The sequence below is a fragment of the Thamnophis sirtalis genome, unplaced genomic scaffold (genome assembly GCF_051295495.1).
Source record: "Thamnophis sirtalis isolate CommonGarterSnake01/CBP01778 unplaced genomic scaffold, rThaSir2_p1.2 scaffold_2, whole genome shotgun sequence".
Classification (NCBI taxonomy): domain Eukaryota; kingdom Metazoa; phylum Chordata; class Lepidosauria; order Squamata; family Natricidae; genus Thamnophis; species Thamnophis sirtalis.
The window spans coordinates 21481573-21508728 of NW_028261382.1; the positions used below are offsets into that span (position 1 = coordinate 21481573).

General features: G+C 45.3%; 1 protein-coding gene across 3 annotated transcripts in view; it reads left to right on the forward strand.

Annotated features, from left to right (window-relative positions):
- The first annotated feature begins 4070 nt into the window (after positions 1–4070).
- The window catches only part of DIS3L (DIS3 like exosome 3'-5' exoribonuclease), a 37517-nt gene continuing 14431 nt past the window's right edge, over positions 4071–27156 (forward strand). For 2 of the 3 annotated variants that reach the window (XM_087704377.1, XM_087704379.1), the window contains exons 1-9: positions 4071–4211; positions 7508–7661; positions 13688–13816; positions 15440–15575; positions 18553–18729; positions 23252–23330; positions 23948–24127; positions 26396–26565; positions 26675–26836. In XM_087704377.1, coding sequence (XP_087560503.1) covers positions 4082–4211; positions 7508–7661; positions 13688–13816; positions 15440–15575; positions 18553–18729; positions 23252–23330; positions 23948–24127; positions 26396–26565; positions 26675–26836 — 1317 coding nt within the window. In that variant the 5' untranslated portion in view covers positions 4071–4081. Of the gene's footprint in view, positions 4212–6765; positions 6890–7507; positions 7662–13687; positions 13817–15439; positions 15576–18552; positions 18730–23251; positions 23331–23947; positions 24128–26395; positions 26566–26674; positions 26837–27156 lie in introns of those variants that run through there. The other variant, XM_087704378.1, reaches the window with a different exon arrangement.

Genomic DNA, 27156 nt, shown 5'->3' on the forward strand with positions numbered 1-27156 from the left:
TGGAAACTCTGCTGCTAAGCAATATGGTCGCTATACAAAACATCACATGACTACAGCAGATTTACATCACTTCTCATTTGGTGGTTAAGTGAGTCACTCCTCCTGACTGGCAAGAAAGAAGTGCAACCTTGACTTGCAATTTTACTGTCAGCTTCTCCATTGACTCTCCTTATCAGCAGCCAGTTGTAAAGCAAGCAAATGTCAATCAGCACAGGGACACTGCAACAGTCATTAATGCAAAGGCCAGTGGTACTCTTACTTTTTCAATGCCGTCAAGAGTTTTAGATGCTTGCTAAACAGGGCAGCTGTTAAGTAAAGCCTTTCTATTGGAGAGATGAGATTATCACTGCTTAATGGTCTTGCTGCCACATACAGGTAGTCCTTGACTTATGACCACAATTGAGCACATTTTCATGCTAAGCAAGGCCATTGTCAAGTGAATTTTACCCCATTTTATGATCTTTGTTGCCAGCCGTTAAGTGAATCACTGCAGTTGTTAAGTTAGTAACACGGTTAAGTGAATCTGGCTTTTCCATTGACTTTGCTAGTCAAAAAGTCACAAAAGGTGATTACATGACTCTGAGACACTACAACAACAAAAAATACATGCCAATTGTCAAGCATCTGAATTTTGATAATGTGAATATAGGGATGCTACAACGGTTCCACCACAAAAGCGCGTAGGACAAAATCGCGCTCGACAAAAGCGCGCTGTGACGTCATCACAGCGCGACGAAAAAGATCGAAAAAATGTGAAAATAAAGCTAAAACCTTCCCCTAACCCCCCCAAACCTAACCCTTACCTTTATGTGAATCGGCTTGCTTTAATTTAATTTTTATTAATTTTTATTTGAATTTTTCGATCTTTTTCGTCGCGCTGTGATGACGTCAAAGGCGCGATTTTGTCGATCGCGCTTTTGGCGTCCGCGCTTTTGACGGGTCACGGCTACAACAGTTGTGTGAAAAATAGCCATGTCACTTTTTTCAATGCTATTACTTTGAACGGTCACTAAACAAAATGGTTGTAAGCACCACCTCTATTATTATTTTTTGTCTTGCATAGCCTTATTCTGGCTAAAGTCTCATACTGTTGAGGAAAGGGCTGGTCTAAGAATCTCAGATTTTATACAATTTTCTTAATTATCTATTCACTTTCAGGATCTTGCTTTCCTGCAAAAAAAAAAAAAGCCCTCTTACTTTCACACCCAGCCTCTTCACTTCCTACTCGACTTTATATTTAAACCAGTGTTTCTCAACCTTGGCAACTTTAAAACATGTTGGCTGGGGAATTCTGGGAGCTGATGTTCACATGTTTAAAGTAATCTCCCTTAAAGTAATTGTCCCCTTCTAGCTATAATGCACATCCACAAATGGGAGTTAATTGCAATTAGTAGTTTTGATGTGGCTCAGTAGTCTTTCCACTTCATCTGGATGCCCTCATCAGAAAGACAGTTCATATCCTACAAAAGATATAGTTGCTCCTACCCGTCTCAATATCTCACTAGCACTCTTCCTTTTTTCTCATTGAACTTTTTGTTAATTCTTTTGTAGTTGAGAATCATTTACACATTTATACCTACTGTTCTGTATGTGTCAGAATGGTAGGATTACACAATTAGAAACTCAAATTATGCTCACAGTATGTTCACCACTTTGAGTTATTTATATAAAGAAAAAAAACAAGAATTATAATAATTATATATTTATTGTGGTTTTAATATTTTTGGTTTGGATTATTTTGTTGTGTTGTTTTAGATTAAACCAGAGACTATTTACACATATAAAATGTAAGGTTTTTTTGTTCTTAGTTTGCATTTTTATTTTTAAATTTTTTAAAGATTAAAATCTGTTTTGTAACAAAAATGATACTAAATTTTAAAATTGTACTGTTTTATATTTTTAATTATGTATGCTACTCAGACTCTCATATAGTAAGATAGGCAGCTATATAAATTTCCCAAATAAATAAGCAATTCAAATTTATATAGCCGCCCTCCACTGATATATGACTCTGGGCAGCTTACAAAGAATGAAAAAGAAAATATAAACCATAAAGAATAAGACAACCGTTTAAAAACATGGAAAATGCATATAAAAGCACATTTTAAAAAGCTTCATAAAATACATAAAACTCACAGCTATTGTGCATTATTTATTTCATAGGACTTGCACTCTTTTGACAAAGGAAAGGAAGAACAAGACCAAAAGGAGACAACAACATAAAAGAATTGGAAGGGACCTTGGAGGTCTTCTAGTCCAACCTCCTGCTCAAGCAGGAGACTATATCATTCTGGACAATCTTTTCTTAAAAATCTCTAGTGATGGACCACCCGCAACAACTTCTGAAGGCAAGTCATTTTACTGATTAATTATTCTGTTAGGAAATGTGTCCTTGTTTCTAGCTTGGTTCTCTGTCTCCTTGATTAATTTGCATCATTTCTTCTTGTCTTGCCCTCAAGAGGTTTGGAGAAGTGGTGGTCCCCTTCTTCTTTGTGCTGGACTAAGAGTGCAGAGACCTGGGTTCAAGTCCCCACTCAGCCATGAATTATCCCTGGGGGATTCAAGGTCAACCTACTGATGGGGTGGTGGGGAAAAGTGCTGCACTAAGTTGGATGCAGCATTCAAAGTGTGATCTCACCTTGCAGTATAAGGCAGTTTTAACACTTCCCATGTTCTTAAAACTATCCTTTTATTGATGCAGACGGCATTTGTATTTTTTTCTTGCCTAAGTGTAAACCCTTACTTTTCTCCCACTGAATTGCCTTTTGTTGGATAGCTGTCGTGTTTTCAGTCTGTTAAGATCCTTCTGAACCTTCAGCCCATTTTCTGGAGTATTGGCTATTTCCACCAACTTGGCGTCATCTGCGAATTTGATGGTTTCCCCTTCTATCCTCTACTGCAGGCTACTTCTGCTGACTGACTGCAGTTTGGCAGTTCAAGTCTAACCAGGCTCAGGGTTGACTCAGCCTTCTGTCCTCTGGACGTCGGTAAAATGAGGACCCAGATTGTTGGGGGCAATAGGATCCTTAGGTTCTGTAAAGCGGTATATAAGTCTGGGTGCTATTGCTATCTTCCTTCGTTCCCAGTGGTTAGAATACAGCATTGCAGGCTAACTCTGTCCACAGCCAGCAGTTCCACAGCCAGCAGTTCGAGTCTCACCAGGCTCAAGGTTGACTCAGCCTTCCATGCTTCCGATGTCAATAAAAGGACCACCCAGATTGTTGAGGAGTGGGGGAGTTGTTAACATCTGTAAACTGCTCAGAGTTTTGTAAAGCAGTATATAATTGCTATTGCTCCTGGAAGAGTACTGGACCCGACAGAACCTTGGGATACCCCACTAGATACTTCCCTCTAGGTCCACACAGCTCCATTGAGTGTACTTTGTCAAGTTGAGCTGTTAAGGACTGACATTGAGTGATGGGTAGGTTTTCCAAGTGACATTTGGGAGGCTCCCTGTGAAGGGGATGCCTGAGAATGGGGAGAGGCAGGGACTCCCTGGTGGCCTCTGGGGAAGGCATTGAACTGGCACGACGGAGACCGAAGCCTCCTTCAGAAGCTCCCTCAGCGCAGCTGGGGCCTCATGTTCGCCCAGTCTACCTCGCAGGATTGTTGCTATGGAGAATTAACAGGAAAAAGAAGCCCCATCGAGATCTTGAAGGAACGGCGGGGCAGTAAAAGGAGGAGAGCTTGCGAGGCTGAAGTGACGAAAGATCCAGCCTCCAGCTCCGCTCGGCCTGCCTCACAGGGGTGTCGTGATGGCAGGCGGAAGCAGGAGGACGGAGCAGGGCTTATTTCGCGGCTCCGAAATAATGAGGAGCCCTCACAACTCGCGCTACTCGCCCAGAGCGCGACGCTCGCTGAGAGGTCGATGACGATAACAACGTCCACCTTTTACCTCAGACATTGGCGGGAAACGGCAGCGGAAGTGGCGACGCCCTTTTCGCGCGGTCCCGCCCCTCCGCGCGCGTCCTTTCTGTTAGACCCAGCCCCTCCTCGGCGACGGCCAATCAGAGGGACAGGAAGGAGAGCTGCCCGGCAACGGGAGGCGGGCCGGCGAGGGAGCCCCCCCCTTCTCGCGGAGATGTTGCGGACCGAGAAAGTGCTGCTGCTGCGGAGCCTGCAAGGCCGCTCCGTGCGGGTCGTGCGTGAGCACTACCTGCGCCTCGACGTGCCCTGTGGCAGCGCCCTCTGCCGGGCGGGCTGTCCCCGCGGTGCGTTGAGAGCGGGGGCGGAGCTTCGAGGGGGCGGGGCGGCGGCTTTGGGAATTGGATGGTCGTGGGAACGCCGTTCTCGGCCTTCCCGTGGGGCTTGTGAATGTGGGGGCGGAGCCAGGACGGGGCAGAGCCAAGGGGAGGTTTTCTGTCTGATTTCAAAATATTAGTTTCATGGGGACAGTTTTGTGTGAATGTGTGAACACGTGTTGAGTTGAAAAGAGGCTTGTTGGTGGAACAAAATCACTGCTGTTGCTGAGAGCTCTTATTTCAGACCCGCTGAAGGAACTCAATGTCCATTGGAGGGAGGGCTGTAAACCTAATATTGTCGTTTAAAGCTTGTATGTTAAGAAGTCAAAGAAGAAGGCATATTAGGAAGTTTTGGTTTAAAGAGAGAAAAGAAAAAAGATGGGCTTTTTTCTTTTTCTTTTTAAACGTTTTAGTACTTTGAAGGAAAAATGGTGGGGAAAAAGGCTTTTCCTCACCCACCCTTTTCCTCCCCAGTAAAGTCAAAGAATTTGAAATAAAAAACTGAATTTTGGAAATAAAACTGGTGACAGTTCACAAAGACTACTAGGTGCAAATGGAAAGATGAATTATTTCCATAGCAAGGAACATGGTTAGAATTGATTATTTCATTCAAAGAGGTAAATTTGTTTTCATTTTAATTTCACTTCTGGAATTTGTGCTTGTGAAGGGGGAAAAAAACTTCATTACTTCTCATTGAATGCTAAGGGATGTGGGGGGAGGAAAGTCAAAATGCATAAATGCATTTAAAAAGTAGGCTGTTAAAGCAACTTCCTTAGAAGAGAAAGAGTTGCATTCCAGCCCTTTTCTTACCTTTCCCTCCCCAGAAGCTTCTGGTGAAAGGCTTTGAGGGTCATCCCTAAGTGATAAATTCAGCCCAGACAAGCAAATGGAAAGAATTTATTCCACGTTTTTATGGTAGCTTGCAAGAAGAAGGCTTCATGCCGAGCAGAACGGAGCTGGAAGGAGGATCAGATTGCTTTTTGCACAGTTACAGGGGCAGGAAAGGCCTTGCAAGCTATGTAGGTTGAATCTAGGAAAAGTATATAGGATTCAGGCATAAGCCAGCTTTAAACTGTAGGAAGGAAAATCCATCTGGTTCATTTCCAAGGTGGGAGAAAGATGCTGAAATTAACATGGGGGCTGATTGGAAAGAAAGTTTATTGATGGAGAGAACCACACACAAAGACAGCTGTGCAGTTTTGGGTCAGCTGAACAACCAGCTGAGAGGAAGGGTTCTTATATGGTTTTGTGCTTTTGAAGTTTGGGATTTGTACAATATGGGCTTTGTGTTTCTAAAAAGGGTATTGAGCAATTCCCATGATGGCTGATGGATTTTGTCCTGTGCTGGATTTGGGTGAGGGGCTGCTTGTTATAATCCTATTACTCATATTTTGTTAGCTGTCAAACCTTACTGCAAGGGGTTTGGAATGGACTTCTGTTGGCAGTATTTGTTTTGCTTATGAATGGAGCCATCTAGATAGTTGGTTTTCAATAAGCTTGTTATTCTCAAGTGCTGGCATCTGCTGTGGGCTATTAAAAAGACTGGAGGCTGCTTTCTGCCTCTAAGAGCATGTTTCTCCATTTCTCCTGCAGGGAAATATAATATTCTGCCTCTTTTAATATTTCCCAAAATATTTTATTCTTCAGTGGGGGGGGGGTCTTTCCACAAAGTAGTCCTTGACTTGCAACCGCCACTGAGCCCCAAATTTTTGTGGCTAAGGGGGACATTTGTTAAGTTAGTTTTGACCCATTATATGACCTTTCTCACCACATTTGTTAAGTGAATCACTGCAGTTAAGATAGTCCAGGGGTCGGCAAATTTAAACACTCAAAGAGCCATATGGACCCGTTTCCCACAGAAACACCGGGAGCCACAAAGGTCCTAACCGGAAGCCCCCTGTTCAATTCTGGAGCTGACCGGAAGTTCGGTTCCCCCACCATAGAGTCTGCTCCTAGCGCGGCATACTTTTTCCTCTACCTGTCATAACCGAAAGCCCTATCAGTTTTGGAGACAACTGGAACCCCCCCCCCCGCCATAGTGTCTTCTCCTGGCGCACTGTGCTTCTCTCCCCTTCCCTCCCCTCCCCCACCGGAAGCTCCTCTCAAAATTGTGGTGCTGACTGGTGACAGAGCCGCAGCAGAGGAAGGAAAGAGCCACATGCAGCTCCAGAACCCCAGTTTGCTGAGTTAGTCACACGCTTGTTAAGTGGCTTCCCCATGTACTTTGCTCGTCAGAAGGTGGCAAAAGATCACACGACCTGGGGACACTGCAACTGTCATAGATACGAGACAGTTTGGGCATCCAGGTTTTGATCACAGGACGGTGGAGATGCTGCAATGATGTGAAAATTGAAAGCTGTTAGAAAATGTTTCCTTACCCGAATTGACCTTTACTAATGTCCTTTACTCACCTGTTGGCCTTTACTAATAAAATAGATACGTGTTCTTAATAAAATTATTTCCAGATCATTTTGGCAATGCAGTCTCTTTCTCATACAAAAGATGGAGGGGTGGGGGGCAGATGACATAAGGATGTCTCCCCAGGACTAAATGTGATACGTCAAAAGCAGAGAGGTTTTTTTCCTTCATGATTGCTTAAGGATGAAATAGGATATTTTAAAAGGATATCATTCGATTGTTCTCATCAGGTATTTAATTCAATTTCTCAATGTGCATACCCTGTTGTAACTCTGGATGCAATGTTTGTAACTCTTGAACTAAACTGCTTCAATGCTGTGAACAGCATGTCTGCTTTTGATTTTTCATCAAAGAGCATGGGAAGTCCCCTTATTGATACAGGCATTCCCAAAAGATGAAGTTTGGTTTGAGGATAGCACCTTGTCTCTGACTCTTTAAAGCAGCTGCATCATTTTGTAGGATTGACTCCCACAGCGCACGCTGGAAAATGGGCTTTGGTTTCCACCGCACACATGCGCACCAGACAGCTAGTCTTCCAGTTACTGGCATACATGCACGCGCGACTACCAGCTGCCCTTCCTGCAATGCATGCAGATTTCCAGTTTCTGGCCCCACTGCATGCAGGAAGGCAAGCTGATGGACGAGCACGCATGCACACCAGAAACCCAGAAGACAACATGGCTTCACATATAAGTTTGCCATCATTGTAAATTAAAATGGTGGGATACATGAAATTTATCCCATTTTAAATTGTAAATCTCTCAGGACTCCCCTGCCTGTCATCTTCACACCTGAGAACATCATTATATACATTATATACATTGCTAATAATTTTTTTCCTGCTTCAGATGGGAAATTGCTGTCCGATGATGTCACTCACTATGTTGTGCCTGACTGGAAAGTGCTTCAAGATTACCTGGAGATTCTGGAATTCCCTGAGCTGAAGGGGCTGGTTTTCATGCAGACCGCATGTCAAGCAATGCAGCAGCAAAGAGGCCGCAGGTATCTGGTCTGCTCCGGGAGGGTTGGCACTTCACAGGCCAATGCAGTCCTAGATTGCATCAACAGAGGCGGTTTCAAGATCATGTGTAAGGCCCGGCCCCTCCTCCTCCTCCTCCTCCTCCTCATTCGAGAAAGTAAAGACTCTTGAAACTTAGCATTTCAAAAGGGACCTTTTATTGAACAGGAGTGATAGCAGGGCGAAATCAAAGCAGGCTCTGAGGGCTCTCAGGCCATGCAGTTAGAATAAAATGAATTAGAAACCCCTCCCAACAGCCCAGTCAATCCGCAGGTGTGAAGATGTCATTGTACCAGCCGCTTTGAGAAAGTGATAAGGGGACTTTCGCAGGGTCAACCTCTGCCGGCTTTACAGTGATACAACCAGTGGTGGGTTCTTACCAGTTTGGACAGGTTCAACCGAACCAATAGTAGCTTGGTGGCCTGGATTGCGGGAATCGGCAGTGACCCAGGCCTGCCATGCACCCGAACCGGTTCTCCCAGCGGCATAGGTGCCACCATCTTCTTGCATCCACAGAGCAATTTTAGTTGTATTGCGCATGCACAGCCTTTAGCAAACCAGTAGGAGTCTCTATCAGAATCCACCTCTGGATACAACCCACAGGACCTTTCCATGCTCCAAAATGTGAGAAAATGCCGGCGTGCCTAGGCGCCAGGCTAACGGCTATAAATCAGTGGTTACAGGATGCAGGATACATAGGAGAGAGAGCGATAAAGTATAAAATTATACGAAGTATAATAAAGATGTATAATGAATTAGGATCCCCCTCTTCATGGATCTGGCATCATGTGACATGATAGTACTCTTTATTTATGTTATTTATTGATTTATCAAACTTCTTAACCGCCCATCTCCAACACAAAGGGTCTGCTGCACCAGTGGAGGCCACACTTGGAAGGCAGGGTGTCCTCACAACCACAACTGAGCCCAAAATTTATGTTGTTAAATGGGACATTTGTTCAGTGAGCTTTGCCCCATTTTACAACTTTTCTTGCCGCGTTTGTTAAGTGAATCACAGAAGCTAATAACACGGTTGTTAAGTGAATCTGGCTTCCCCTTCGACTTTGCTTGTCGGAAAGTCGCAAAGGTGGATCAGGTGACCCCAGGACATTGCAACCGTCATAAATGGGAGTCAGTTGCTAAGCATTTGAATTTTGATCACGTGACCATGGGGAGGCTGTAACAGCTGTAATAAGTGTGGAAAATGATCATGCATCTTTTTCATGCTGTTGTAACTTTGAATGGTCACTAAATGAACTGTTGTAAGTTGAGGGCTACCGGTCCTGTGTTCAATTCTGGTCACTATGATACACAAAAAAATGTTGAGACTCTAGAACCATGATGGCAAACCTATGGCACGCAGAGCCATTTGTCAGGGCATGCGAGGCCTTCTTTTGACTTAGGCCTTCTTTTGAGGCCATTTTTTGCCTTCCGGAGGCTTCCCTGAAGCCTCTAAAAGACGAAAAAACGGCCCTACGGGCAAACCGGAAGTTCAGAAAAATACTTCCGGTTTGCTCGTAGGGCCGTTTTTCACCTTCCGGAGCCTTCAGAGAAATCTCCTGAAGGCTCCGAAGGTCAAAAATCGGCCCTACAGGGAACCTGGAAGTTTGGGAATGGTGACTTCTGGTTTGTCCGTAGGGCTGCTTTTCAACCTCTGGAGCCTTCAGGGACCTTCAGGAGGCTTCCCTGAAGGCTCCGGAGGGCAAAAAATGGCCCTAAGAGCAAATTGGAAGTCACCATTCCCAAACTTCCAGGTTCCCCATAGGTCCAATTTTGTCCTCTGGAGGCTTTAGGGAAGTTCCTGAGATCTCTGGAGGGCAGCGCGGGGGGGAGGCTGTTTTCGCCCTCCCCAGGCTCCTAGAAAGCCTCTGGAGCCTGGGGAAGACGAAAAAAACATGGCAAAAGCTGGGGGGGGGGGGTGCCGATCGTGCGCATAGTCCCTTCCAACCCTATTATTCTATGTTCTGGATTGTTTCCACTCTGCTTTTCCACCAAGAGCCAAGCAGGGTGAAGGTGTTGGAATAGTGGCTAGAGAAATCCAGGTTCAGCTTTGTCATCAGCCACAAAAATTGGTTGGGTGACTTGGGGCCAGGTGCTGTTTCTCAGCCTAACCTACCTGACCAGGTGGTTGTGGTGATGGGGGGGGAATGGGAGAAGCAGGATATATGTGTGTAGTCTTGAGCTTCTGAAGAAAGGTAAGATATAAATTGTTTGTTTGTTTGTTTGTTTTATTTATTTATAGGCCGCCCTTTTCCCTGAGGGGACTCAGGGCGGCTTACAATCAAAAAGGAAGGGGAGTGTAGGACAATACGAAAAAAGAAATGTGCACAAAGTAAATTAGACAATAAAACTCAACATTCACTCAGCATTCGGGAGGGGCGAAATAAGATTATCCCCAGGCCTGACGGGTTAGCCAGTTCTTGAGGGCTGTGCGGAAGGCCTGGACGGTGGTGAGGGTACGAATCTCCACGGGGAGATTGTTCCATAGTGTCGGAGCCGCAACAGAGAAGGCTCTCCTCCGAGTAGTCGCCAGTCGGCACTGACTGGCGGATGGAATACGGAGGAGGCCAACTCTATGCGATCTGATGGGACGCAGGGAGGTAATTGGCAGAAGGCGGTCTCTCAAATAGCCAGATCCACTACCATGGAGCGCTTTATAGGTGGTGAGTAGGACCTTGAAGTGCACCCGGAGACCAACAGGTAGCCAGTGCAGCTCACGGAGGATCGGTGTTATGTGGGCGAACCGTGGTGCGCCCACGATCACTCGCGCGGCCGCATTCTGGACTAGCTGTAGTCTTCGGATGCTCTTCAAGGGCAGCCCCATGTAGAGCACATTACAGTATTCCAGCCTAGAGATCACAAGGGCTCGAGTGACTGTTGTGAGGGCCTCCCGATTCAGGTAGGGCCGCAACTGGCGCACCAGGCGAACCTGGGCAAATGCCCCCCTGGTCACAGCTGAGAGATGGTGGTCAAAAGTATAAATCCAATAATAAATCCATTGTCTTCTGACATTCCAGTTTTCACCTAGAATTGATGGATGTTTGTGTTTTCACACCTAGATCCGTAAGCTAAAATGCTTCCATTTATTTGCAATCTGTGATACATGCATGCATCAATCCATCCACAACATACTGTTAATAAAATTTTAAAAATGAAGATTTGCAGGCCCTTCCATATTTAATCTGCCTTGCAAATTAATAGACATGCTTAAAATCACATATTCTTTAGTTTGCAGATTTATTTCAGATTTACAGTGGCATTGGAAAAGCCAAGATACACAGAATCAAACTCTAAAAAGTGTACTGGAGTTTCTTTTTTTAAAAAAAAATCGATTGCAAAGGTTAATAATCTGCCTTGGCGATTATATGAATACATCCGTGCTCTAAATACCCTTGAGACCTGAAAGGTTAATCAGGGATGTTTTTTTTATAGCTGACATTAATTATAGCATCATTATCTATGAATATATTTCAGAGGTAATAGAGGATTTTAATCCAAAGTCATAATACAGCAAGTTAATAAAAATGTTTAAAATCTTTCTGCCACTGGTATGTTTTTTGTTTTACTGGTGGACCCTCCATGAATTGTGAAAATGATTCCATGTTATGCCTGTAAAATACTTACTAATCTATTTCATTCCTGACACACCATATGCCATTTGCCTCCCTGTGCAACTTCCCCATAGTCTGGCAGATGGGGTTAAATATTCCTCACTAAACATGGAAGACATGGGTGGCATGTTTCAGTGGCTTAAATGAATTATTTTTGACTGACACCTTATTCACAAAAATACTTATGCATAGTTTGAATTTTTAAGGTTTGGAATGCAATGCTTTTTTATTCAGATATTAGCCGATAATCTGGCATTTCCTGGGTATTTATTTATAGGGGGGGAAACATAATATTATAATGTTGGATTTTCCCCCATGCCAGAGGGAACCCCCTTGTGGAGTACTGTGAAGCCTTTACAATGGCAAATGCACTGTGCTGGACAGTAGAAGCCATTTTACGGCAGGCTGCATCTTAAAAGAATAAATACCCAGAGGCGTGTTAGGAGTGTCTTACCCCCACAATATTTTTCTCCAGAGAGAAAAATAGAAAACAGTGAAGGTATCTTATCTTTATCTTTATCTGTCTTTGTCTCAGTCTTTATCTTATCCTATTATTTTATCATTGTTCTATAATTCAGAATTGTGAAGTTTCTAACTGGTACCCAACAGGTGAATATGTTCACGTAGGTTAGGGCAGCTCTCCAGACACCCTCCAAATACGCAGAGCAACCCCAGGATTCTCAAAAGGACCCTCTGCCTGGGGGAAATTTTGCCATCCGCCTTTTGATGGGAAGCCCCAATAAAGGAAGGCTGGCCCAGAAACCTCTCTGGTGCTTTGTTGGCAAGGAAATCTGGCTGCTCCTTCATTTACTGAGGATATGGTTGGATTTAAATTGATTTCATTTCCTTTATACAACTGCCCATTTACAACTACAGGTAGTCTTCAACTTACCATATTTTTCGGATTATAAAACACACCAGAGTATAAGATGCACCATGATTTTGAAGAGGTAAATTTTTCAAAAAAGTTTTTGCACTCTGCACGCCTCATTTTTTTGCATAAAAAAGGGCATACATAGCCTTTAGGAGGCTTGTAGAGTGCTCCTGGGGGCTGGGGGGGGCGGGGAGACAAGCAAAAATGGCCCATTTTTCACTCGTTTTTGCCCTCCCCGGCCCCAGGAGCACTTTGGAGGCCTTCCAAACCCTCTGCACCTCCATTTTTGCAAAGGGGGCAGGGTTTCAGGATGCCAAAAAGCTTTATTCAGTGTATAAGACACACCCAGATTTTCACCCTCTTTTTTGGGGGGAAAGGTGCGTCTTATACTCCGAAAAATACGGTATAACTATCATTACACCCCAAATTTCCGTTGCTAAGTGAGACATTTGTTAAGTGAGGTTTGGCCCATGTTACGACCTTCCTTGCCACATTTGTTAAGTGAATCCCTGCAGTTAAGTTAGTAACATGGTCGTTAAGTGAATCGGGCTTCCCCATTGACTTTCTTTGTCAGAAGGTGGCAAAAAGGGATCGCCTGCCCCAGGGACAGTGTGACCATCATAGATACGCCTGGATTTTGGCCATGGGGTTGCTGCAAGGGTCCTAAATGTGGAAAGCAGTCAATAAGTCAGTTAACAGTAACAGTAACAGAATTGGAAAGGACCTTGGAGGTCATCTAGTCCAACCCCCTGCGGATGCAGGAGACTTATACTAGGGATTCGAACTGCCAACCTTTCTGATCGACAGATTCAGCCACTGAGCCAGTCACTTTTTTCAGTGAATTTGTAACTTCAAGCGGTCACTAAATGAACCGTCGTAAGTCGAGGACTACCTGTAAATGACTCTGAGTGGCTCATTGCATTAAGCAGACTTGGTCAAACCCTTCTAAAAAGTGCCCAGGTGCAGCCCCGGCTGGCAGGAACAGCCCTTCCATTGACCTGACAGACTGGCAGGCAGAAGGAGGAGCTGGCATTCTTGTTGGCAGGCAGAGCAGGGCAGGGGAAGAGATGCCCAGGCAGGGACAGGTGGGGTGGCTGGTGAAAACGCTGTAGGACACCTGGCCAGCCACCTGCTCCTCACTGAAGTGGTTGATGCCCTCCGATAAATCACTGCCATCAGATGAAAGGCAAAAATGAAACAGAGCCCAGAAGGAAACCCATTCAGGGCCCTCTGTCACATTACACAATTCCTTTGATGTAGCTGTTCAATAATTTCAAAATGCTACGTTGCTTCTAAAATAAAAAATCCTCCGTGCCAGTGCGGTTCTTCACGTAGTTTAACATAACATATTATCTGAAGCTCTGTATGTATATACTGTATATCCAGATTTCCTGGCAGCAGATGAAGTCTGCAAATGATTTGAGCAGGAAAGTCTAAATATGAGGGATGGCTCTTTCATGTCTTAAATAATGAAGTTGTTCTCCCTCTCTCTCAAACCGCCTCTTGTCTTCTGCTTCTTCTACAGGCACTACAATAAACTGCGGAATTTAGTGAGGGATGCCCGTCGCGATTGCATTATATTTTTTAATGAATTCCAGCTGCTTTCTTATTTGCCACGAGAGCGGGGAGAATCGCTGGAGAAATGGCAGACCAGGTAGGTGTTCCACGTAACGCAGCCCTGGTGCACCTTCATGGTCATCAGACCAGGCGTGGCCTGGGGGATGATCGTTGTCTCGGGAGCCCTTGACTTACGGCCAGGGGTGGGCTTCAAAAAGTTTAGCAAGGGTTCTCTGGTTGCTGGGTGGGCATGGCCATGGTGGGGGTGGCCTAGTTGGCCTCCTGGACCAAGGCAAAGTGGTGGTGTTGTTTTTGCCTTCCCCAGGCTCCGGAGGCTTTCCTTGAGCCCCTGGGAGGGAGAAAACTGCCTCCTCCGGACTCTGGAGGCTTTCTGGGAGGCCCGTTTTTCACCCTCCCCGAGCCTCCAAGCTTACCTCGCATCCAGAACGGTCCGCATGAAGACTCCTGGGAAGGTGGGCAAGGCCAGCCACGGGTGGGATTTGGAGGTTCTCCAAACCAGCCATAACGTTAGCTATGGGTTCTCCCGAGTCCTGGGCATTTCGTAGCAGCCCATCCCTGCTTACGGCCCAGAGTTTATGTTGCTAGGTGAGACATTTGTTAAGTGAGTTTTGTCCCATATTTCCATTTTTCTTGCCACGTTTGCTAAGTGAGTCACTGCAGTTGTTAAATTAGTTAACCCGGTTGTTAAGTGAATCTGGCTTCCCCATTGAGTTTGCTCATCAGAAGGTCGCAAAAGGGGATCACGTGATCCCTGGACACGGAAACGGTCATAAATGTGAGTCAGTGGTCAAGCATCACGATGCAAATCACGTGACCATGGGGATGCTGCAAAGGTCATAAGTGTGAAAAACGGTCATTGTTCCCTTTTTTCAATGCCTTTGTAACTTTGAACGGTCACTAAATGAACTGTTGTAAGTCGAGGATTACCTGTATCGGGGCAAACGTATGCAAACAAAGCAGCACAATTGAGACTGCCTGGATCTGTTTGGGGTGATACTGAAATAAAATGTGCATCGTTTTGCATCCATGTGTTTTTGCTCTATTTTTCACCTATAGTCTTATTCCCTCTTTTATACTCCAATAAAATATATTCTGATAAGGCCTAATGAATCAAGTATTACTCTAAAGTCATGTGGAGGGAACTCTCTTTGGTGTTCAGCAGTGTTGATCAGGGAACCTTTGAAGGACTGTGTAGAACAGGGATGTCAAACTCAACTTCATTGAGGGGCGCATCAGGGCTGTGTTTGACCTCAAGGGGTGGGGAGGGCAGGCTGGACATGGCCAGCTCAACGTCACTCTTGTTGGCCCCTGTGGTGGCCCAAGCGCTCTGCCAGTGAAAACAGGCTCCCAAGGAGGAGACCGCTGCAGTCGAAAACGGAGTTCAGGCATGCGGCCCTCCCCAGCTCCATTTTCACTGGCCCAGGGTTGCAGGAGGCCGCAGCAGCCAAAAACAGAGCTCGGGAACCCGTTTTCACTGGTGGGCCAGTCCTTTTGTTGTTTCAAGGGTGGACTAGATCTAAGTACCCCGCGGGCTGGATCTGGTACCTGGGCCTTGAGTTTGACACCTCCGGCATAGACGTAGAGGGTTGTGGCATGTTTTCAAACGGCAGACATTAAGTGGTACAAACTGCGGGATCAGAGTGAAATGAGAAGATGAAACTTGACATCCAAAGATAAATGTGAATGCTGATTCTCCTAGGAGTATTTACAACGCCTCCGTGTGGTACTATAATCACTTCTCGGGCCAGATGCCCATCGTCATGGTAACAGAGGATGAAGAGGCTGTGCAACTGTTTGGCAGTGAAACGGAAGGCGTCTTTGTGATCTCATTCAAGGTAAGGCTTTTGTGCTGTTCTTTTGTGTACAGGTAGTCCTCGACTTACAACCGGTCGCTTAAACTACTTTGGGGCCACTTAGGACCTGGATTCTGATGGTTGCCCCTGCCAACAACTGATTGAACCTGGGGTGCAGACATATTTAAGACCATTTGAAGCATCCTTTGTTCACATGATCATGTTTTTATTCATTTACTAGCTGATAACCTGGCGTTCTCTGGTTATTTATTTATAGGGGGGAAATGTCCGTATCAAACGTAATTTCTAATGTTGGATTTTCCCCCTTACCAGAGGGAGCCCCTTTGTGGAGTACTGTTAAGCCATTACCATGGCAACTCCACTCGCTGTACAGTAGAAGCCATTTTAAGGCACAACAGGCTGTATTTTAACAGAACACCCCCCCAAGGGGCATTAGGGGTATCTTACCCCCACAATATTTTTTATCCAGAGAGAAAGTTGCACCAAGTTTAGTTGAAATTGCTCAAGGCATTCCAGAGTTATACTGGAACACATACACACACACACACACACACACACACACACACACAGAGCCATTTATATATATATATATATATAGAGAGAGAGAGAAGATGATGATTTATTTAATTTATTTAGAAAATATATATTACAGCCTACTCACACATGGCGACTCAAGATGGCTTACAAGAATATAAAAACACAATATAAAAGAAAAACCATAAAAAAGAAAATAATAAAATAATAATGCCTGCCCCCCCCCCCAACTTCCCCTACCCCAGCGACAACACACATTCATACGCCAGTTTTGCTTAAAACTGGCACTTCCACGTTTTGACAACAATTGGTTCACTAACAATAGCGGTGTTCGCTTAACAACTGTTGCAAAAAAAAGGTTGTTAAAAGTCACGTGACCAACCCATTTACAGGCATCACAGCCATGAGGGGCAGACTCCCTTATGGTCGTAAGTTGAGGACTACCTGTAATAGACTTTCAGGTTCTTTCTTTTCGAATCCATGAAGAAGGATCTGGATTTGTCCTTTTAGAACCGGAGGGAGGATTTTTTTTTTTCATAAAGTACCTATTGGCCCAGTTTGGAGTCGCTCCTGATATTGGGAGGATCCACAACCCCATTTGAGGGCAAAGAGGCATTTGCTGCCTTTCAGAAATGAATGTTGTGCTCTTCAACACCTTACCTTTGTCAGGGTGCCAAATAGCATCCAAAATTGAATCAGAGTTCAAAGCAAAGTATTGCTCAAAGTTCCAATTTATGTTGGCACATCTGGGAAAACCCGAATCTGAATGCTTCCTGGTTTTCCCCACCCAGTTGAAAGTTCAAGATCTTCCCCCCACACCCACAAGTCCATCATATGGTCCAACCTTCCACTGTCATGCTGGCAGCTTCACCCATCCAGTTCCAATCAGGTGCAGAGGTGCAAAGACAAAGGATGACCTTGGCTTTCTAGAAATTTTTTTGTTATGGCTACATAGCATCTCTCCTTGCAATCCTCCCTCCCATTTTCCCACAATAGAAAATGTATAGTAGAATAATAGAAAGTGTGGCAGGCCAAAGATCCAAAAGAAAAGATGGCTGCAGGCCTGACAACCTTCCTATCGGCTGCATGTCCCCTACCTTGTTTAAGGTACCTGGAGCCCATCAATTCCAGACTGGCTGATAATTGAGATGCCCTCTTTGCAGAGATGCCCTCATGCCCTTAGAAGTGGAAGTTGACTGTTTTGCTGGGTTTTAAGGTTCGTGCACCAAAGAGACACGGCTTTCTTTTGACAGAGCGTGTTCTATGAGTGGTTCATGGATTCCCCCCCTCTCCCCCAAAGACCTTCTCTGGACCCGAGTTCGGAGGAGGGTGAATTTGAGTCAACAGAGTAAAGCACAGAGCTGAGTGTTGGGTCAGGAGTGCTGGCCTGACGGAGCAGCCTCAGCTGGGTCGTTGGAAAAGCGACAGGCTGAAGCTGACCAGCTGCAGCCAGTTGGTCAGGAGGCTCCAGGCTAAGAGTCGGAACAGCTGTTGCCTTTTAGCAATGAGGAGGAGGTAGACCAGAGAGGAGGCAGGCACAACACCTGTCAGCTAGGCCAGTGGTCTCCAACCTTGGCAACTTTAAGACCTGTGGACTTCAACTCCCAGAGTTGAAGTCCACAGGTCTTAAAGTTGCCAAGTTTGGAGACCACTGAGCTAGGCTACTCGTGTGGAGACATCCTTGCCTCTCATGAAGGATTGCACGGCATCCCCTGCTTAACCCCATACTGAGGGCTTGAGTGTTGTTGGAGCCGCGTGCCCAGTTCCGTGCCTTGTGTGTTCCTGCTGTGTATCCTGACTCATTTGACCTATGAACTGCTTTCCTGGACTTCATGTGTGCCCATTGGACTCGGTTACCCAGCGACTCTCGTACTGTGCTCAAAATCCGGACCTGCGCAACGGGGGTGTTCTCTGAGGACCTGTTTGCGGGGCTTGAATAAATACCTGCGGAACTCTTGCTGTATGTGTGGTGGTGGTGAGGAGTTGGGCAGCACACCATGTGGACATGTGCCCAGCTCCTTTGAAGTGTCGTCCTGTGCGCTGCGCATCTCAACTCCCTGCAGAAAAGTAATGGACGTCTTGCTCCCCTCACTTCAGGCACTGGAAGTGCTATTAACTGGTCTTCCCCAGGCCTTATAATGGTATGTGGGAATGGCCTTGGAGGCGGGAGGAAGAGCTGCAGGCAAGAGAGTGGTTGGATAAGACGCAGCAGAGGCTGGATAAGCATCATGGGCGTGGCAAACAGCTCAGAAAGGACCCTCCCTAGTTTCTGGGATGTAAAGGGGAGGGGAGGAGAGCTATACATTGAGACTGATAAGATTCTGTTAATGTAATCTCAGCGTAAAGTAGAACTACTTCTTGGGGGTATGTTTGTTGACTGGCCTCTCTTGCACAGCTGACATCAATCTTGCAATTCATGAAGTAAATTGGTGGGTAACTTCTTTTTTGTTGTCTGTGCACACAGAATTATTTGGACAACTTCTGGCCCGATTTAAAATCCGCTCAAGAGCTTTTGGATTCCATCCTCCAGTCGCGACGTGAACGGGAAAGCGAAAGCCATGAAAACAGCGGGAAGGAATATCCCGAGCATCTCCCTATAGAGACCCTGGAAGCTGGGATCAAATCAGGACACTACATCCAGGTGAGGCTTCCAATGCACACACAGAAAGCGGAAATGTCAGAGGGGAAATTATCAGTATTTCTGACCTCAAAGTAGCTCAACAACAACAGAGCCTTTTCAGTGGGAGTGTAAGGCCCAGCTCCTCCTCCTCATTCGAGAAAGTAAAGACTCTTGAAACTTAGCATTTCAAAAGGGACCTTTTATTGAACAGGAGTGATAGCAGGGCGAAATCAAAGCAGGCTCTGAGGGCCCTCAGGCCATGCAGTTAGAATAAAAGGAATTAGAAACCCCTCCCAACAGCCCAGTGTGGATTCAGCCAATCCGCAGGTCTGAAGATGTTATTGTACCGGCTGCTCTGAGAAAGCACCAGGCTAAAGGTTATAAACCAATGGTTACAGGATCCGTAGGAGAGAGAGCAATAAAGTATAAAAGTATACAAAGTTTACATTTTAGTTTACACTAAAGATGCCCAATGCCCTCTTCCCCTGAAGAATGGCAGATTCACGGATCTGACAATGAGCTTACTTTAAACTTCCAAGCATCTTTCTTTAAAATTTGCAGACCAGATCAGGCAATCTGGCCAAGTGGGCCGATTTTGCTAGAGTCGGCTGTAAATTCCAAAAGAGGCAGACCTGTACAGAATAATAAGCCATGAGCTATGATAATATTTCTATGCAGGGTTTTTTTTTCTTGGAAATAATGGTGAAAATGTTAGAGGGTCGGAGATATGTCAAAACGGGTATGGGAAATTCCTGAAAATAGGAGCCCTTCCTATGTATTTCATCTCTCTTGCTCTTTTCCCTCAATAATATAAAAGGGTTATTGTCTCTATAGGTAAAATAAAAGGGCCCAGAATCTTGGCAGCAGTGTCTCTGCTGGCCTTTGTAGAATTACGGAATTGGTAGGAAAAAAGCCCCAAATCCACAAAATGAAAATCCGGAGCATTTAGCAGCAATTTATTTTAGATAAATTGAAAATGGCCTGACAAGTAGTAATAAAAATTAGCTGTTTATGACTCTGAAAATGACATAGCGAAGCAACTGTAATAAACGGAGCACAGCTGGCCAGATAAAATACATAACATGGCTTGGTTGATGGCGTTTGCCCCAAGCTTCAAAGAACTGGGGAAAGCTAATAGAAGAGAGGCCAGTTTGATGGGTATAATATCTGCAGCATGAGGCAGTGAGTCCCAAGGGTGTTTTTTTTTTTTTCAAGAGGCAACTGGACTTTCTGGTTTTTCTTTGAAGACGTTTCGCTTCTCAGTTCAAGAAGCTTCTTGGATGAGAAGCAAAATGTCTTCAAAGAAAAACCAGAAAGTCCAGTTGCTTCCTGAAAAAGCACCTTTGGGGCAGCCGTAACCTGGATGACTGAGAATCTGTACAGAATTTTAGAGTTTAGAGTTTTATTTCATTTGTATGCCACCCTTTTCCCTAAGGGGACTCAGGGCGGCTCACAACTCAAGAAGGGAAGGGGGAGATACAGACAATTTAACAACAACACAAAACAATACATAGTTAAAAGCACAACAATCATACCATTCGAGATAGGGGCAGCGAATCTTTAGCCCCAGGCCTGTCGGAACAGCCAGGTTTTAAGGGCTATGTGGAAGGCTTGGAGGGTGCTGAGGGTACGAATCTCCACGGGGAGTTCGTTCCAGAGGGTCAGAGCAGCCACAGAGAAGGCTCTCCTCCGGGTAGTCGCCAGTCGACACTGGCCGGCGGATGGAATTCGGAGGAGGCCTAGTCTGTGGGATCTAATTGGTCTAGTGGAGGTAATTGGCAGTAGGCGGTCTCTCAAGTACCCAGGTCCAATACCATGAAGGGCTTTATAAGTGACGACTAGCGCCTTGAAGCGTATCCGGAGACCAATAGGCAGCCAGTGCAGCTCGCGGAGGATAGGTGTTACGTGGGTGAACCGAGGTGCACCCACAATCGCTCGCGCGGCTGCATTCTGGACAAGCTGAAGTCGCCGAATACTCTTCAAGGGCTGCCCCATGTAGAGCGCATTGCAGTAGTCATACAATTTGGGATGAAGACCCTTGGAATGATGTGGGAGTAGGAATGGATTTCCAGCAGGAAAAATTGCAGACTACAGAACCAGGAGCCCCAATCAGGTGACCCTGGGGACACAGAAAAACCATCCAGTCAGAGCTGAAGAAGCTTCTGGGATGAGAAGCGAAACGTCTTCAAAAGAAAAAAACCAGAAAGTCCAGTTGCCTCCTGGAAAAGCACCTTTGGGGCCACCATGGCCTGGATGGCGGAGAATCTCCATAGACAGAGCCCGTGTGGTTCGCTGCTTAAGGGGTTGAATTAAGAGCCGCAGAGGCTCAGGTTCACATCTTTTCTCGCCATGAAAACTCAGTGACTTTTAGTGTCAGCCGGTATCTCATCCAGGCTGCCTCTCCAGGTTGAAGTTGTAGGGAAAATTAAAGGTACAGGTTTCCTTGACTTACAACAGTTCATTTAGTGACCATTTGAAGTTACAACAGGATTGGGGAAAAGTGACTTCTGACCATTTTTCATGTGATCAAAATTCAGACATTTTGCAACTGGCATGTCTTAGGACACGTGATTCCCTTTTGCAACCTTCTCACAAGCAAAGTCAGTGGGGAAGCCAGATCACTTAACCACCATCTTACTAACTTAACAACTTCAGGGATTCACTTAAAAACTGTGGAAAGAAAGGTCGTAAAATGGTGCAAAGCTCACTTAACAAATGCTTCCCTTAACGACAAAAACAATGGGCTCAATTGCAGTCATAAATCGAAGACTACTTGTATTGCATTCACCTAGATCGGAATTTCCCAACCTTGGAAACTTTTCAAACCTGTAGATTTCAATTCCCAGAATCCCCCAGCCAGCTTCCCATAAGCAAGTTTAATGGGGAAAGCTGGGTTTGCTTAACAACTTATGTGATTCACTTAGCAACTGCAGTGATACACTTAACAACCATGTCAAAAAGGTCATAAAATCAGATGCAACTCATCCAGCAACTGCCTTGCTTAGCAGTTGAAATCCTGGTCCCAGGGGACTACCTCTATTAAAAATACTTGAGTAAGGAATCATCCCCTCCTTGTGTTCCTCATCCTTTCTCATCAGGACCAACTTTGCTTTGTTGCATGTGACTTTATTTTTAAAATACTTATTTATCTCGTGCACGAATACAAATGGACATTTTATGATACCTAAACCATTCGGCTGGTAAAAATTCTCAGTATTCCTCCAGGCAGCACTTAAAAGAATGTCAGCCAACAAATCAAACAAAGAATATCCAGGACAAACAAAAATAAATATGGACTGCCATTCATTTCCATGCTGTGGGTGGCTCTCTTTAGTATTTGAATCCTGAAGCAATCTTTATACTAGGTATTTCCAAAGCCCTTCACGGTTCAATTCTTTGCTTATCTTAAACCACGACTAATGATTTTCACTCACTTCCTAATACTCTGATACCACAGAGATGCTCTTATCAATATAATTGAGAAAAACCTCCCTTTACAGTATATAATCAGGGAACTGAAATAAACCAAGGCTTTGCCATGTATGATTCTGAAACTGCTCCACAATTTAAAAAATATTTTTTTAAAAAACACTGATGCAATCAATCCTAAGTTACATTTACAGACGGATAGAATCAAGATCATGCGAAGTGTTAGTACTGCTTTATAAGGCCTTGGTAAGGCCACACTTGGAATACTGCATCCAGTTTTGGTCGCCACGATGTAGAAAAGATGTGGAGACTCTGGAAAGAGTGCAGAGAAGAGCAACAAAGATGATTAGGGGACTGGAAGCTAAAACATATGAAGAACGGTTGCAGTAAAGTTTAATGAAAAGAAGGACTAGAGGAGACATGATAGCAGTGTTTCAATATCTCAGGGGCTGCTACAAAGAAGAGGGAGTCAAACTATTCTCTAAGGCACCTGAGGATAGAACAAGAAGCAATGGGTGGAAACTAATCAAGGAGAGAAGCAACCTGGAATTAAGTAGAAATTTCATGACAGTGACAATTATTCAGTGTAACTGTTTCCCTCCAGAGGTTGTGGGTGCTCCATCACTGGAGGCTTTCAGGAAGAGATGGGATAGTCATTTTAATGGGATGGTATATGGCCATGATGGCGAACCTATGGCACATGTGCCCGAAGTACGCACGGCATCACCTGTTCCTCTTCCGCGATGGTCAGCTGGCTTTTGTGCATGCGGCAATGAGCCAGCTGATTGACGCATGCGCAGCAGTAATCGGAAGACTTGCTGGCCGGCGCCCATGCATGCACCCCAAACCAGAAGTTCATTTTTGGGAGCAAGCATGCCCCCTGGACAGCTCCTCTTCCTGGTTGCGGCCCAGATGAGAGCAGCACACTCAAAGTGCTTCCTTTGCGGCGCTCGGTGCTGCGTGTGCTTGCTCAACATCCCTTTTGGGCAGCCAGTGCTGAAAAGGTTCACCATCACTGGCATATGGTCTCTTGCCATGAACGGGGCTGGACTAGAAAGCCTCCGAGGTTCCTTCCAACACTGCTCTTCTGTTATTTTATTGTTCGTTTTTGTAGGGGGTCTTGAATGTGAATAAGCACAGAGCCCAAGTAGAGGCATTCATGCGGCTTCAAGGCGCTAGCAACAAGGAGAAAGGTGAGGACAAATTCAGCACACTCCCTTTGCCTTCCTGTGCAATGTACCCTTGGGGCAATTTAAATTAATTTAAAATTCAATTTCATTAAAAATTCAATTCAATATTATTCTTTTCATTTATACCTCAATCCCTGACCTAACTAGGCTACCTGAAAGAAAGGCTGGCTGAATGGGTGGAATCTGCTTTTGAGAATGCTGTTTCCACATTTCTCTAACCTTTGCCCCTGTGGTGGGTTCAGCTGAACCTCAGGGCCATTTGAGGGATGGGTTCCCTAAAGCTATTGAGGATACTTGGAACAGGAATGGATTGGATTGGGATAACAATTAGCAAAATTAATATCCTGCAATGTTGGGCAGGTTTTTTTTAAAAAAAACTGACAAGCCATATCTTAACAGTTATGTTAAAATGAGGCTTTTTTGCATATTTGATTTTTTAAAATAATATTGTTCCACTTTAATTAATTATTCGTTATTGAATGGATCATCTCTCTTATCCATGAATATCTTTAATTAACAAACTGAATCAGATTGAAAATCTCCTCTCTCTTTTTTTCTCTCCTCTCTAACGCTGGAGATCCTAGTTCTCTTGATCCATATTTTCCTTCCTTGGCACCCAGATCTCAAGACAGATGTTCTCATTTACGGCACAAAAGCTCGGAATAGGGCAATCCATGGGGATGTGGTGGCCGTGGAATTATTGCCTCAGAAGGAGTGGAAAAGACGGACAGCTGCCCTTGGAGAGAATGAGGGCGAAGAGAAAACCCCTGGGGAGGTTTATGGTGAACCCATGCCCACCGGTACGTGTCCAAGAAGAAACCAGTCTCGTATTTGGATCAGCTCCCAGCCCAAGTTATTTATTTATTTATTTATTTTATTTATAAAATTTATATGCCGCCCAATCCCGAAGGACTCTGGGCGGCTTACAAAAAAGAGGAAAAAAAGGAAAGACACATAACGAACACATAACGGGGAAAAAAACGGTTTAAAATAGCAGCACCTCATACATTCATTCTAATCGGGGCTGGACATCAACAGTGAAGTCAACAGCCCCAGGCCTGCCAGAACAGCCAGGTTTTTACAGCTTTTCTGAAGGCCATGAGAGTGGGTATGATCCGGATCTCTGGGGGTAGCTGATTCCAAAGAGTCGGAGCAGCCACAGAGAAGGCTCTCCTCCGGGGGCCTGCCAGCCGACACTGGCTGACGGCATCTGAAGGAGGCCCAATCTGTGGGATTTTACTGGCCGCTGGGAGGTATGTGGCAGTAGGCGGTCTCGAAGGTACGCTGGCCCTAAGTCATGTAGGGCTTTAAAGGTAATAACCAACACCTTGAATTGCGTCCGGAGACCAATTGGTAGCCAGTGCAGCTTGCGGAGGACAGGTGTAACATGGGTGTACCTTGGTGGACTAACTGCAGTCTCCGAACATTTTTCAAGGGTAGCCCCATGTAGAGCGCGTTGCAATAATCCAGCCTTGAGGTGACAAGGGCGTGAGTAGCCGTTTGAAGTGCCTCCCGATCCAAATAGGGCCGCAATTGGTGCACCAGACGAACCTGGGCAAAGCCCCGCCCCTGGTCACAGCCGATAGTTGATGTTCCAGTTTCAGCTGCGAATCCAGGAGGACCCCCAAATTGCGGACCCTCTCTGAGGGGCATACATTTTCACACACACCCCCCAGGTTTAAGGATGGACTGTCTAAGCTGTCCTTCGGGGGCAGCATCCAAAGCCACTCAGTCTTATCGGGATTGAGCACAAGTTTGTTCACCCCCATCCAGATCCTAACAGCCTCCAGGCATCAGTACATCACATCCGCCGCTACACTGAGCTGGCACGGGGCAGAAAGATACAGTTGAGTATCGTCTGCGTATTGATGGTACTTTACCCCGTGCTGTCGCATGATCTCACCCAGCGGCTTCATGTAGATGTTAAATAGGAGGGTGGACAAGACCGAACCCTGTGGCACACCACATTTGAGGGGCCTAGGGGTCGACCTTTGCCCCCCGACCAACACCGACTGCGACCTGTCAGAGAGGTAAGAGGAGAACCACCGTAAAACGGTGCCTCTCACTCCCACCTCCCCAAGGCGTCGCAGAAGGATACCATGGTCGATGTTATCGAAGGCCGCTGAGAGGTCAAGAAGCACCAGGATAGAGGAATGTCCTCTATCCCCGGCCCGTCAGAGATCATCAGTCAGGGCGACCAAAGCGGTTTCTGTGCTGTACCCAGGCCTGAAACCGGACTGAAAGGTTTTATTATCAAGTGTAAGGCAGGTCTTCGGGGAGAGGATATTGGGGTGGGTAAGACTGGGCTGAGTTCTGATATGGTGCTTAATTGTGTAAGTGTGCATTCTGAAATTCTGAAAGAGCAACCAGGATGATGAGGGGTCTGGAGGCTAAAACCAAGGTAGAGCCAAGGTGGCGCAGTGGTTAAATGCAGCACTGCAGGCTACTGCTAGATCAGCAGGTCAGCGGTTCAAATCTCACCGGCTCAGGGTTGACTCAGCCTTCCATCCTTCCGAGGTGGGTAAAATGAGGACCCAGATTGTTGGGGGCAATATGCTGACTCTCTGTAAACCGCTTAGAGAGGCCTGAAAGGCCTATGAAGCGGTATATAAGTCTACTGCTATTGCTATTGCTATTGCTATTGCTAAAACATACTATGAACGGTTGCAGGAACTGGGCATGGCTAGTCTAGGGAAGAGAAGGACCAGGGGAGACATGATAGCAATCTTCCAATATTTGAGGGGCTGCCCCAGAGAGGAGGGGCTCATGCTATTTTCCAAAGCACCCGAAGGCCAGACAAGGAATAATGGATGGAAACTGAACAAGGAGAGATTCAACCTGGAAATGAGGAGGAATTTTCTGACAGTGAGAACAATCAACCAATGGAACAGAAGTTGCTTTTAGTAGTTGTGGGAGCTTCATTACTTGAGACTTTCAAGAAGAGACTGGACTGCCCTCTGTCAGAAATGGTATAGGGTCTCCTGCTTGGGAGGGGGATTAGACTAGATGACCTACAGGGTCCTTTCCAACTCTGTTAATCTGAACATTGGCCTCGGTTGCCCTTCCAGGCAAAGTGGTGGGCATCCTGCAGAAGAACTGGCGCGAGTATGTGGTCACTTTCCCATCCAGGGAAGAGAATCAGTTGCACAGCAAAAATGCCCAGAAGGTTCTTGTGACCCCCTGGGATTACAGGATCCCCAAAATCCGAATAAGCACTCAGCAGGCCGAGGCATTGCAGGTGAGCGGTTGTTTGGCCTTCAACATTCCCTCAGAATCCGTGTTTTTTTTTGTGTGTGTATGAAGATATTTTCTGTTCTTCTGACACCTCTGATGTGGTTTTGCGTCAGGATTTCCGGGTTGTCGTGCGTATAGATTCTTGGGAATCCACCTCGCTGTACCCCAACGGACATTTTGTGCGGGTTGTAGGCCGGATAGGCGACCTTGAAGGAGAAATACAAACAATTCTGGTGGAGAATACCGTTTCGGTTAGTCCTTTCTCTGAGGCCCAGGTAAGCTTTTGTTGTTCTTGTTCTTTTTTGGTTGAATTAAATTAGATTAGATTAGAGTAAGGGTAAATGTTTCCCTCGCACATATGTGCTAGTCGTTCCCGATTCTAGAGGGCAGTGCTCATCTCTGTTTCAAAGCCGAAGAGCCAGTGCTGTTCGAAGACACGACATGGTGATTTTAAATTAAAAAGTTAAATTAAATGTAGATATTAAATTAAAATTTAAAATTAAATTAAATTTTAAAATTAAATTAAATTTTAAAATTAAATTAAATTTAGAAATTAAATTTAAAAATTAAATTATAATAAAAAAATAAATTTAGA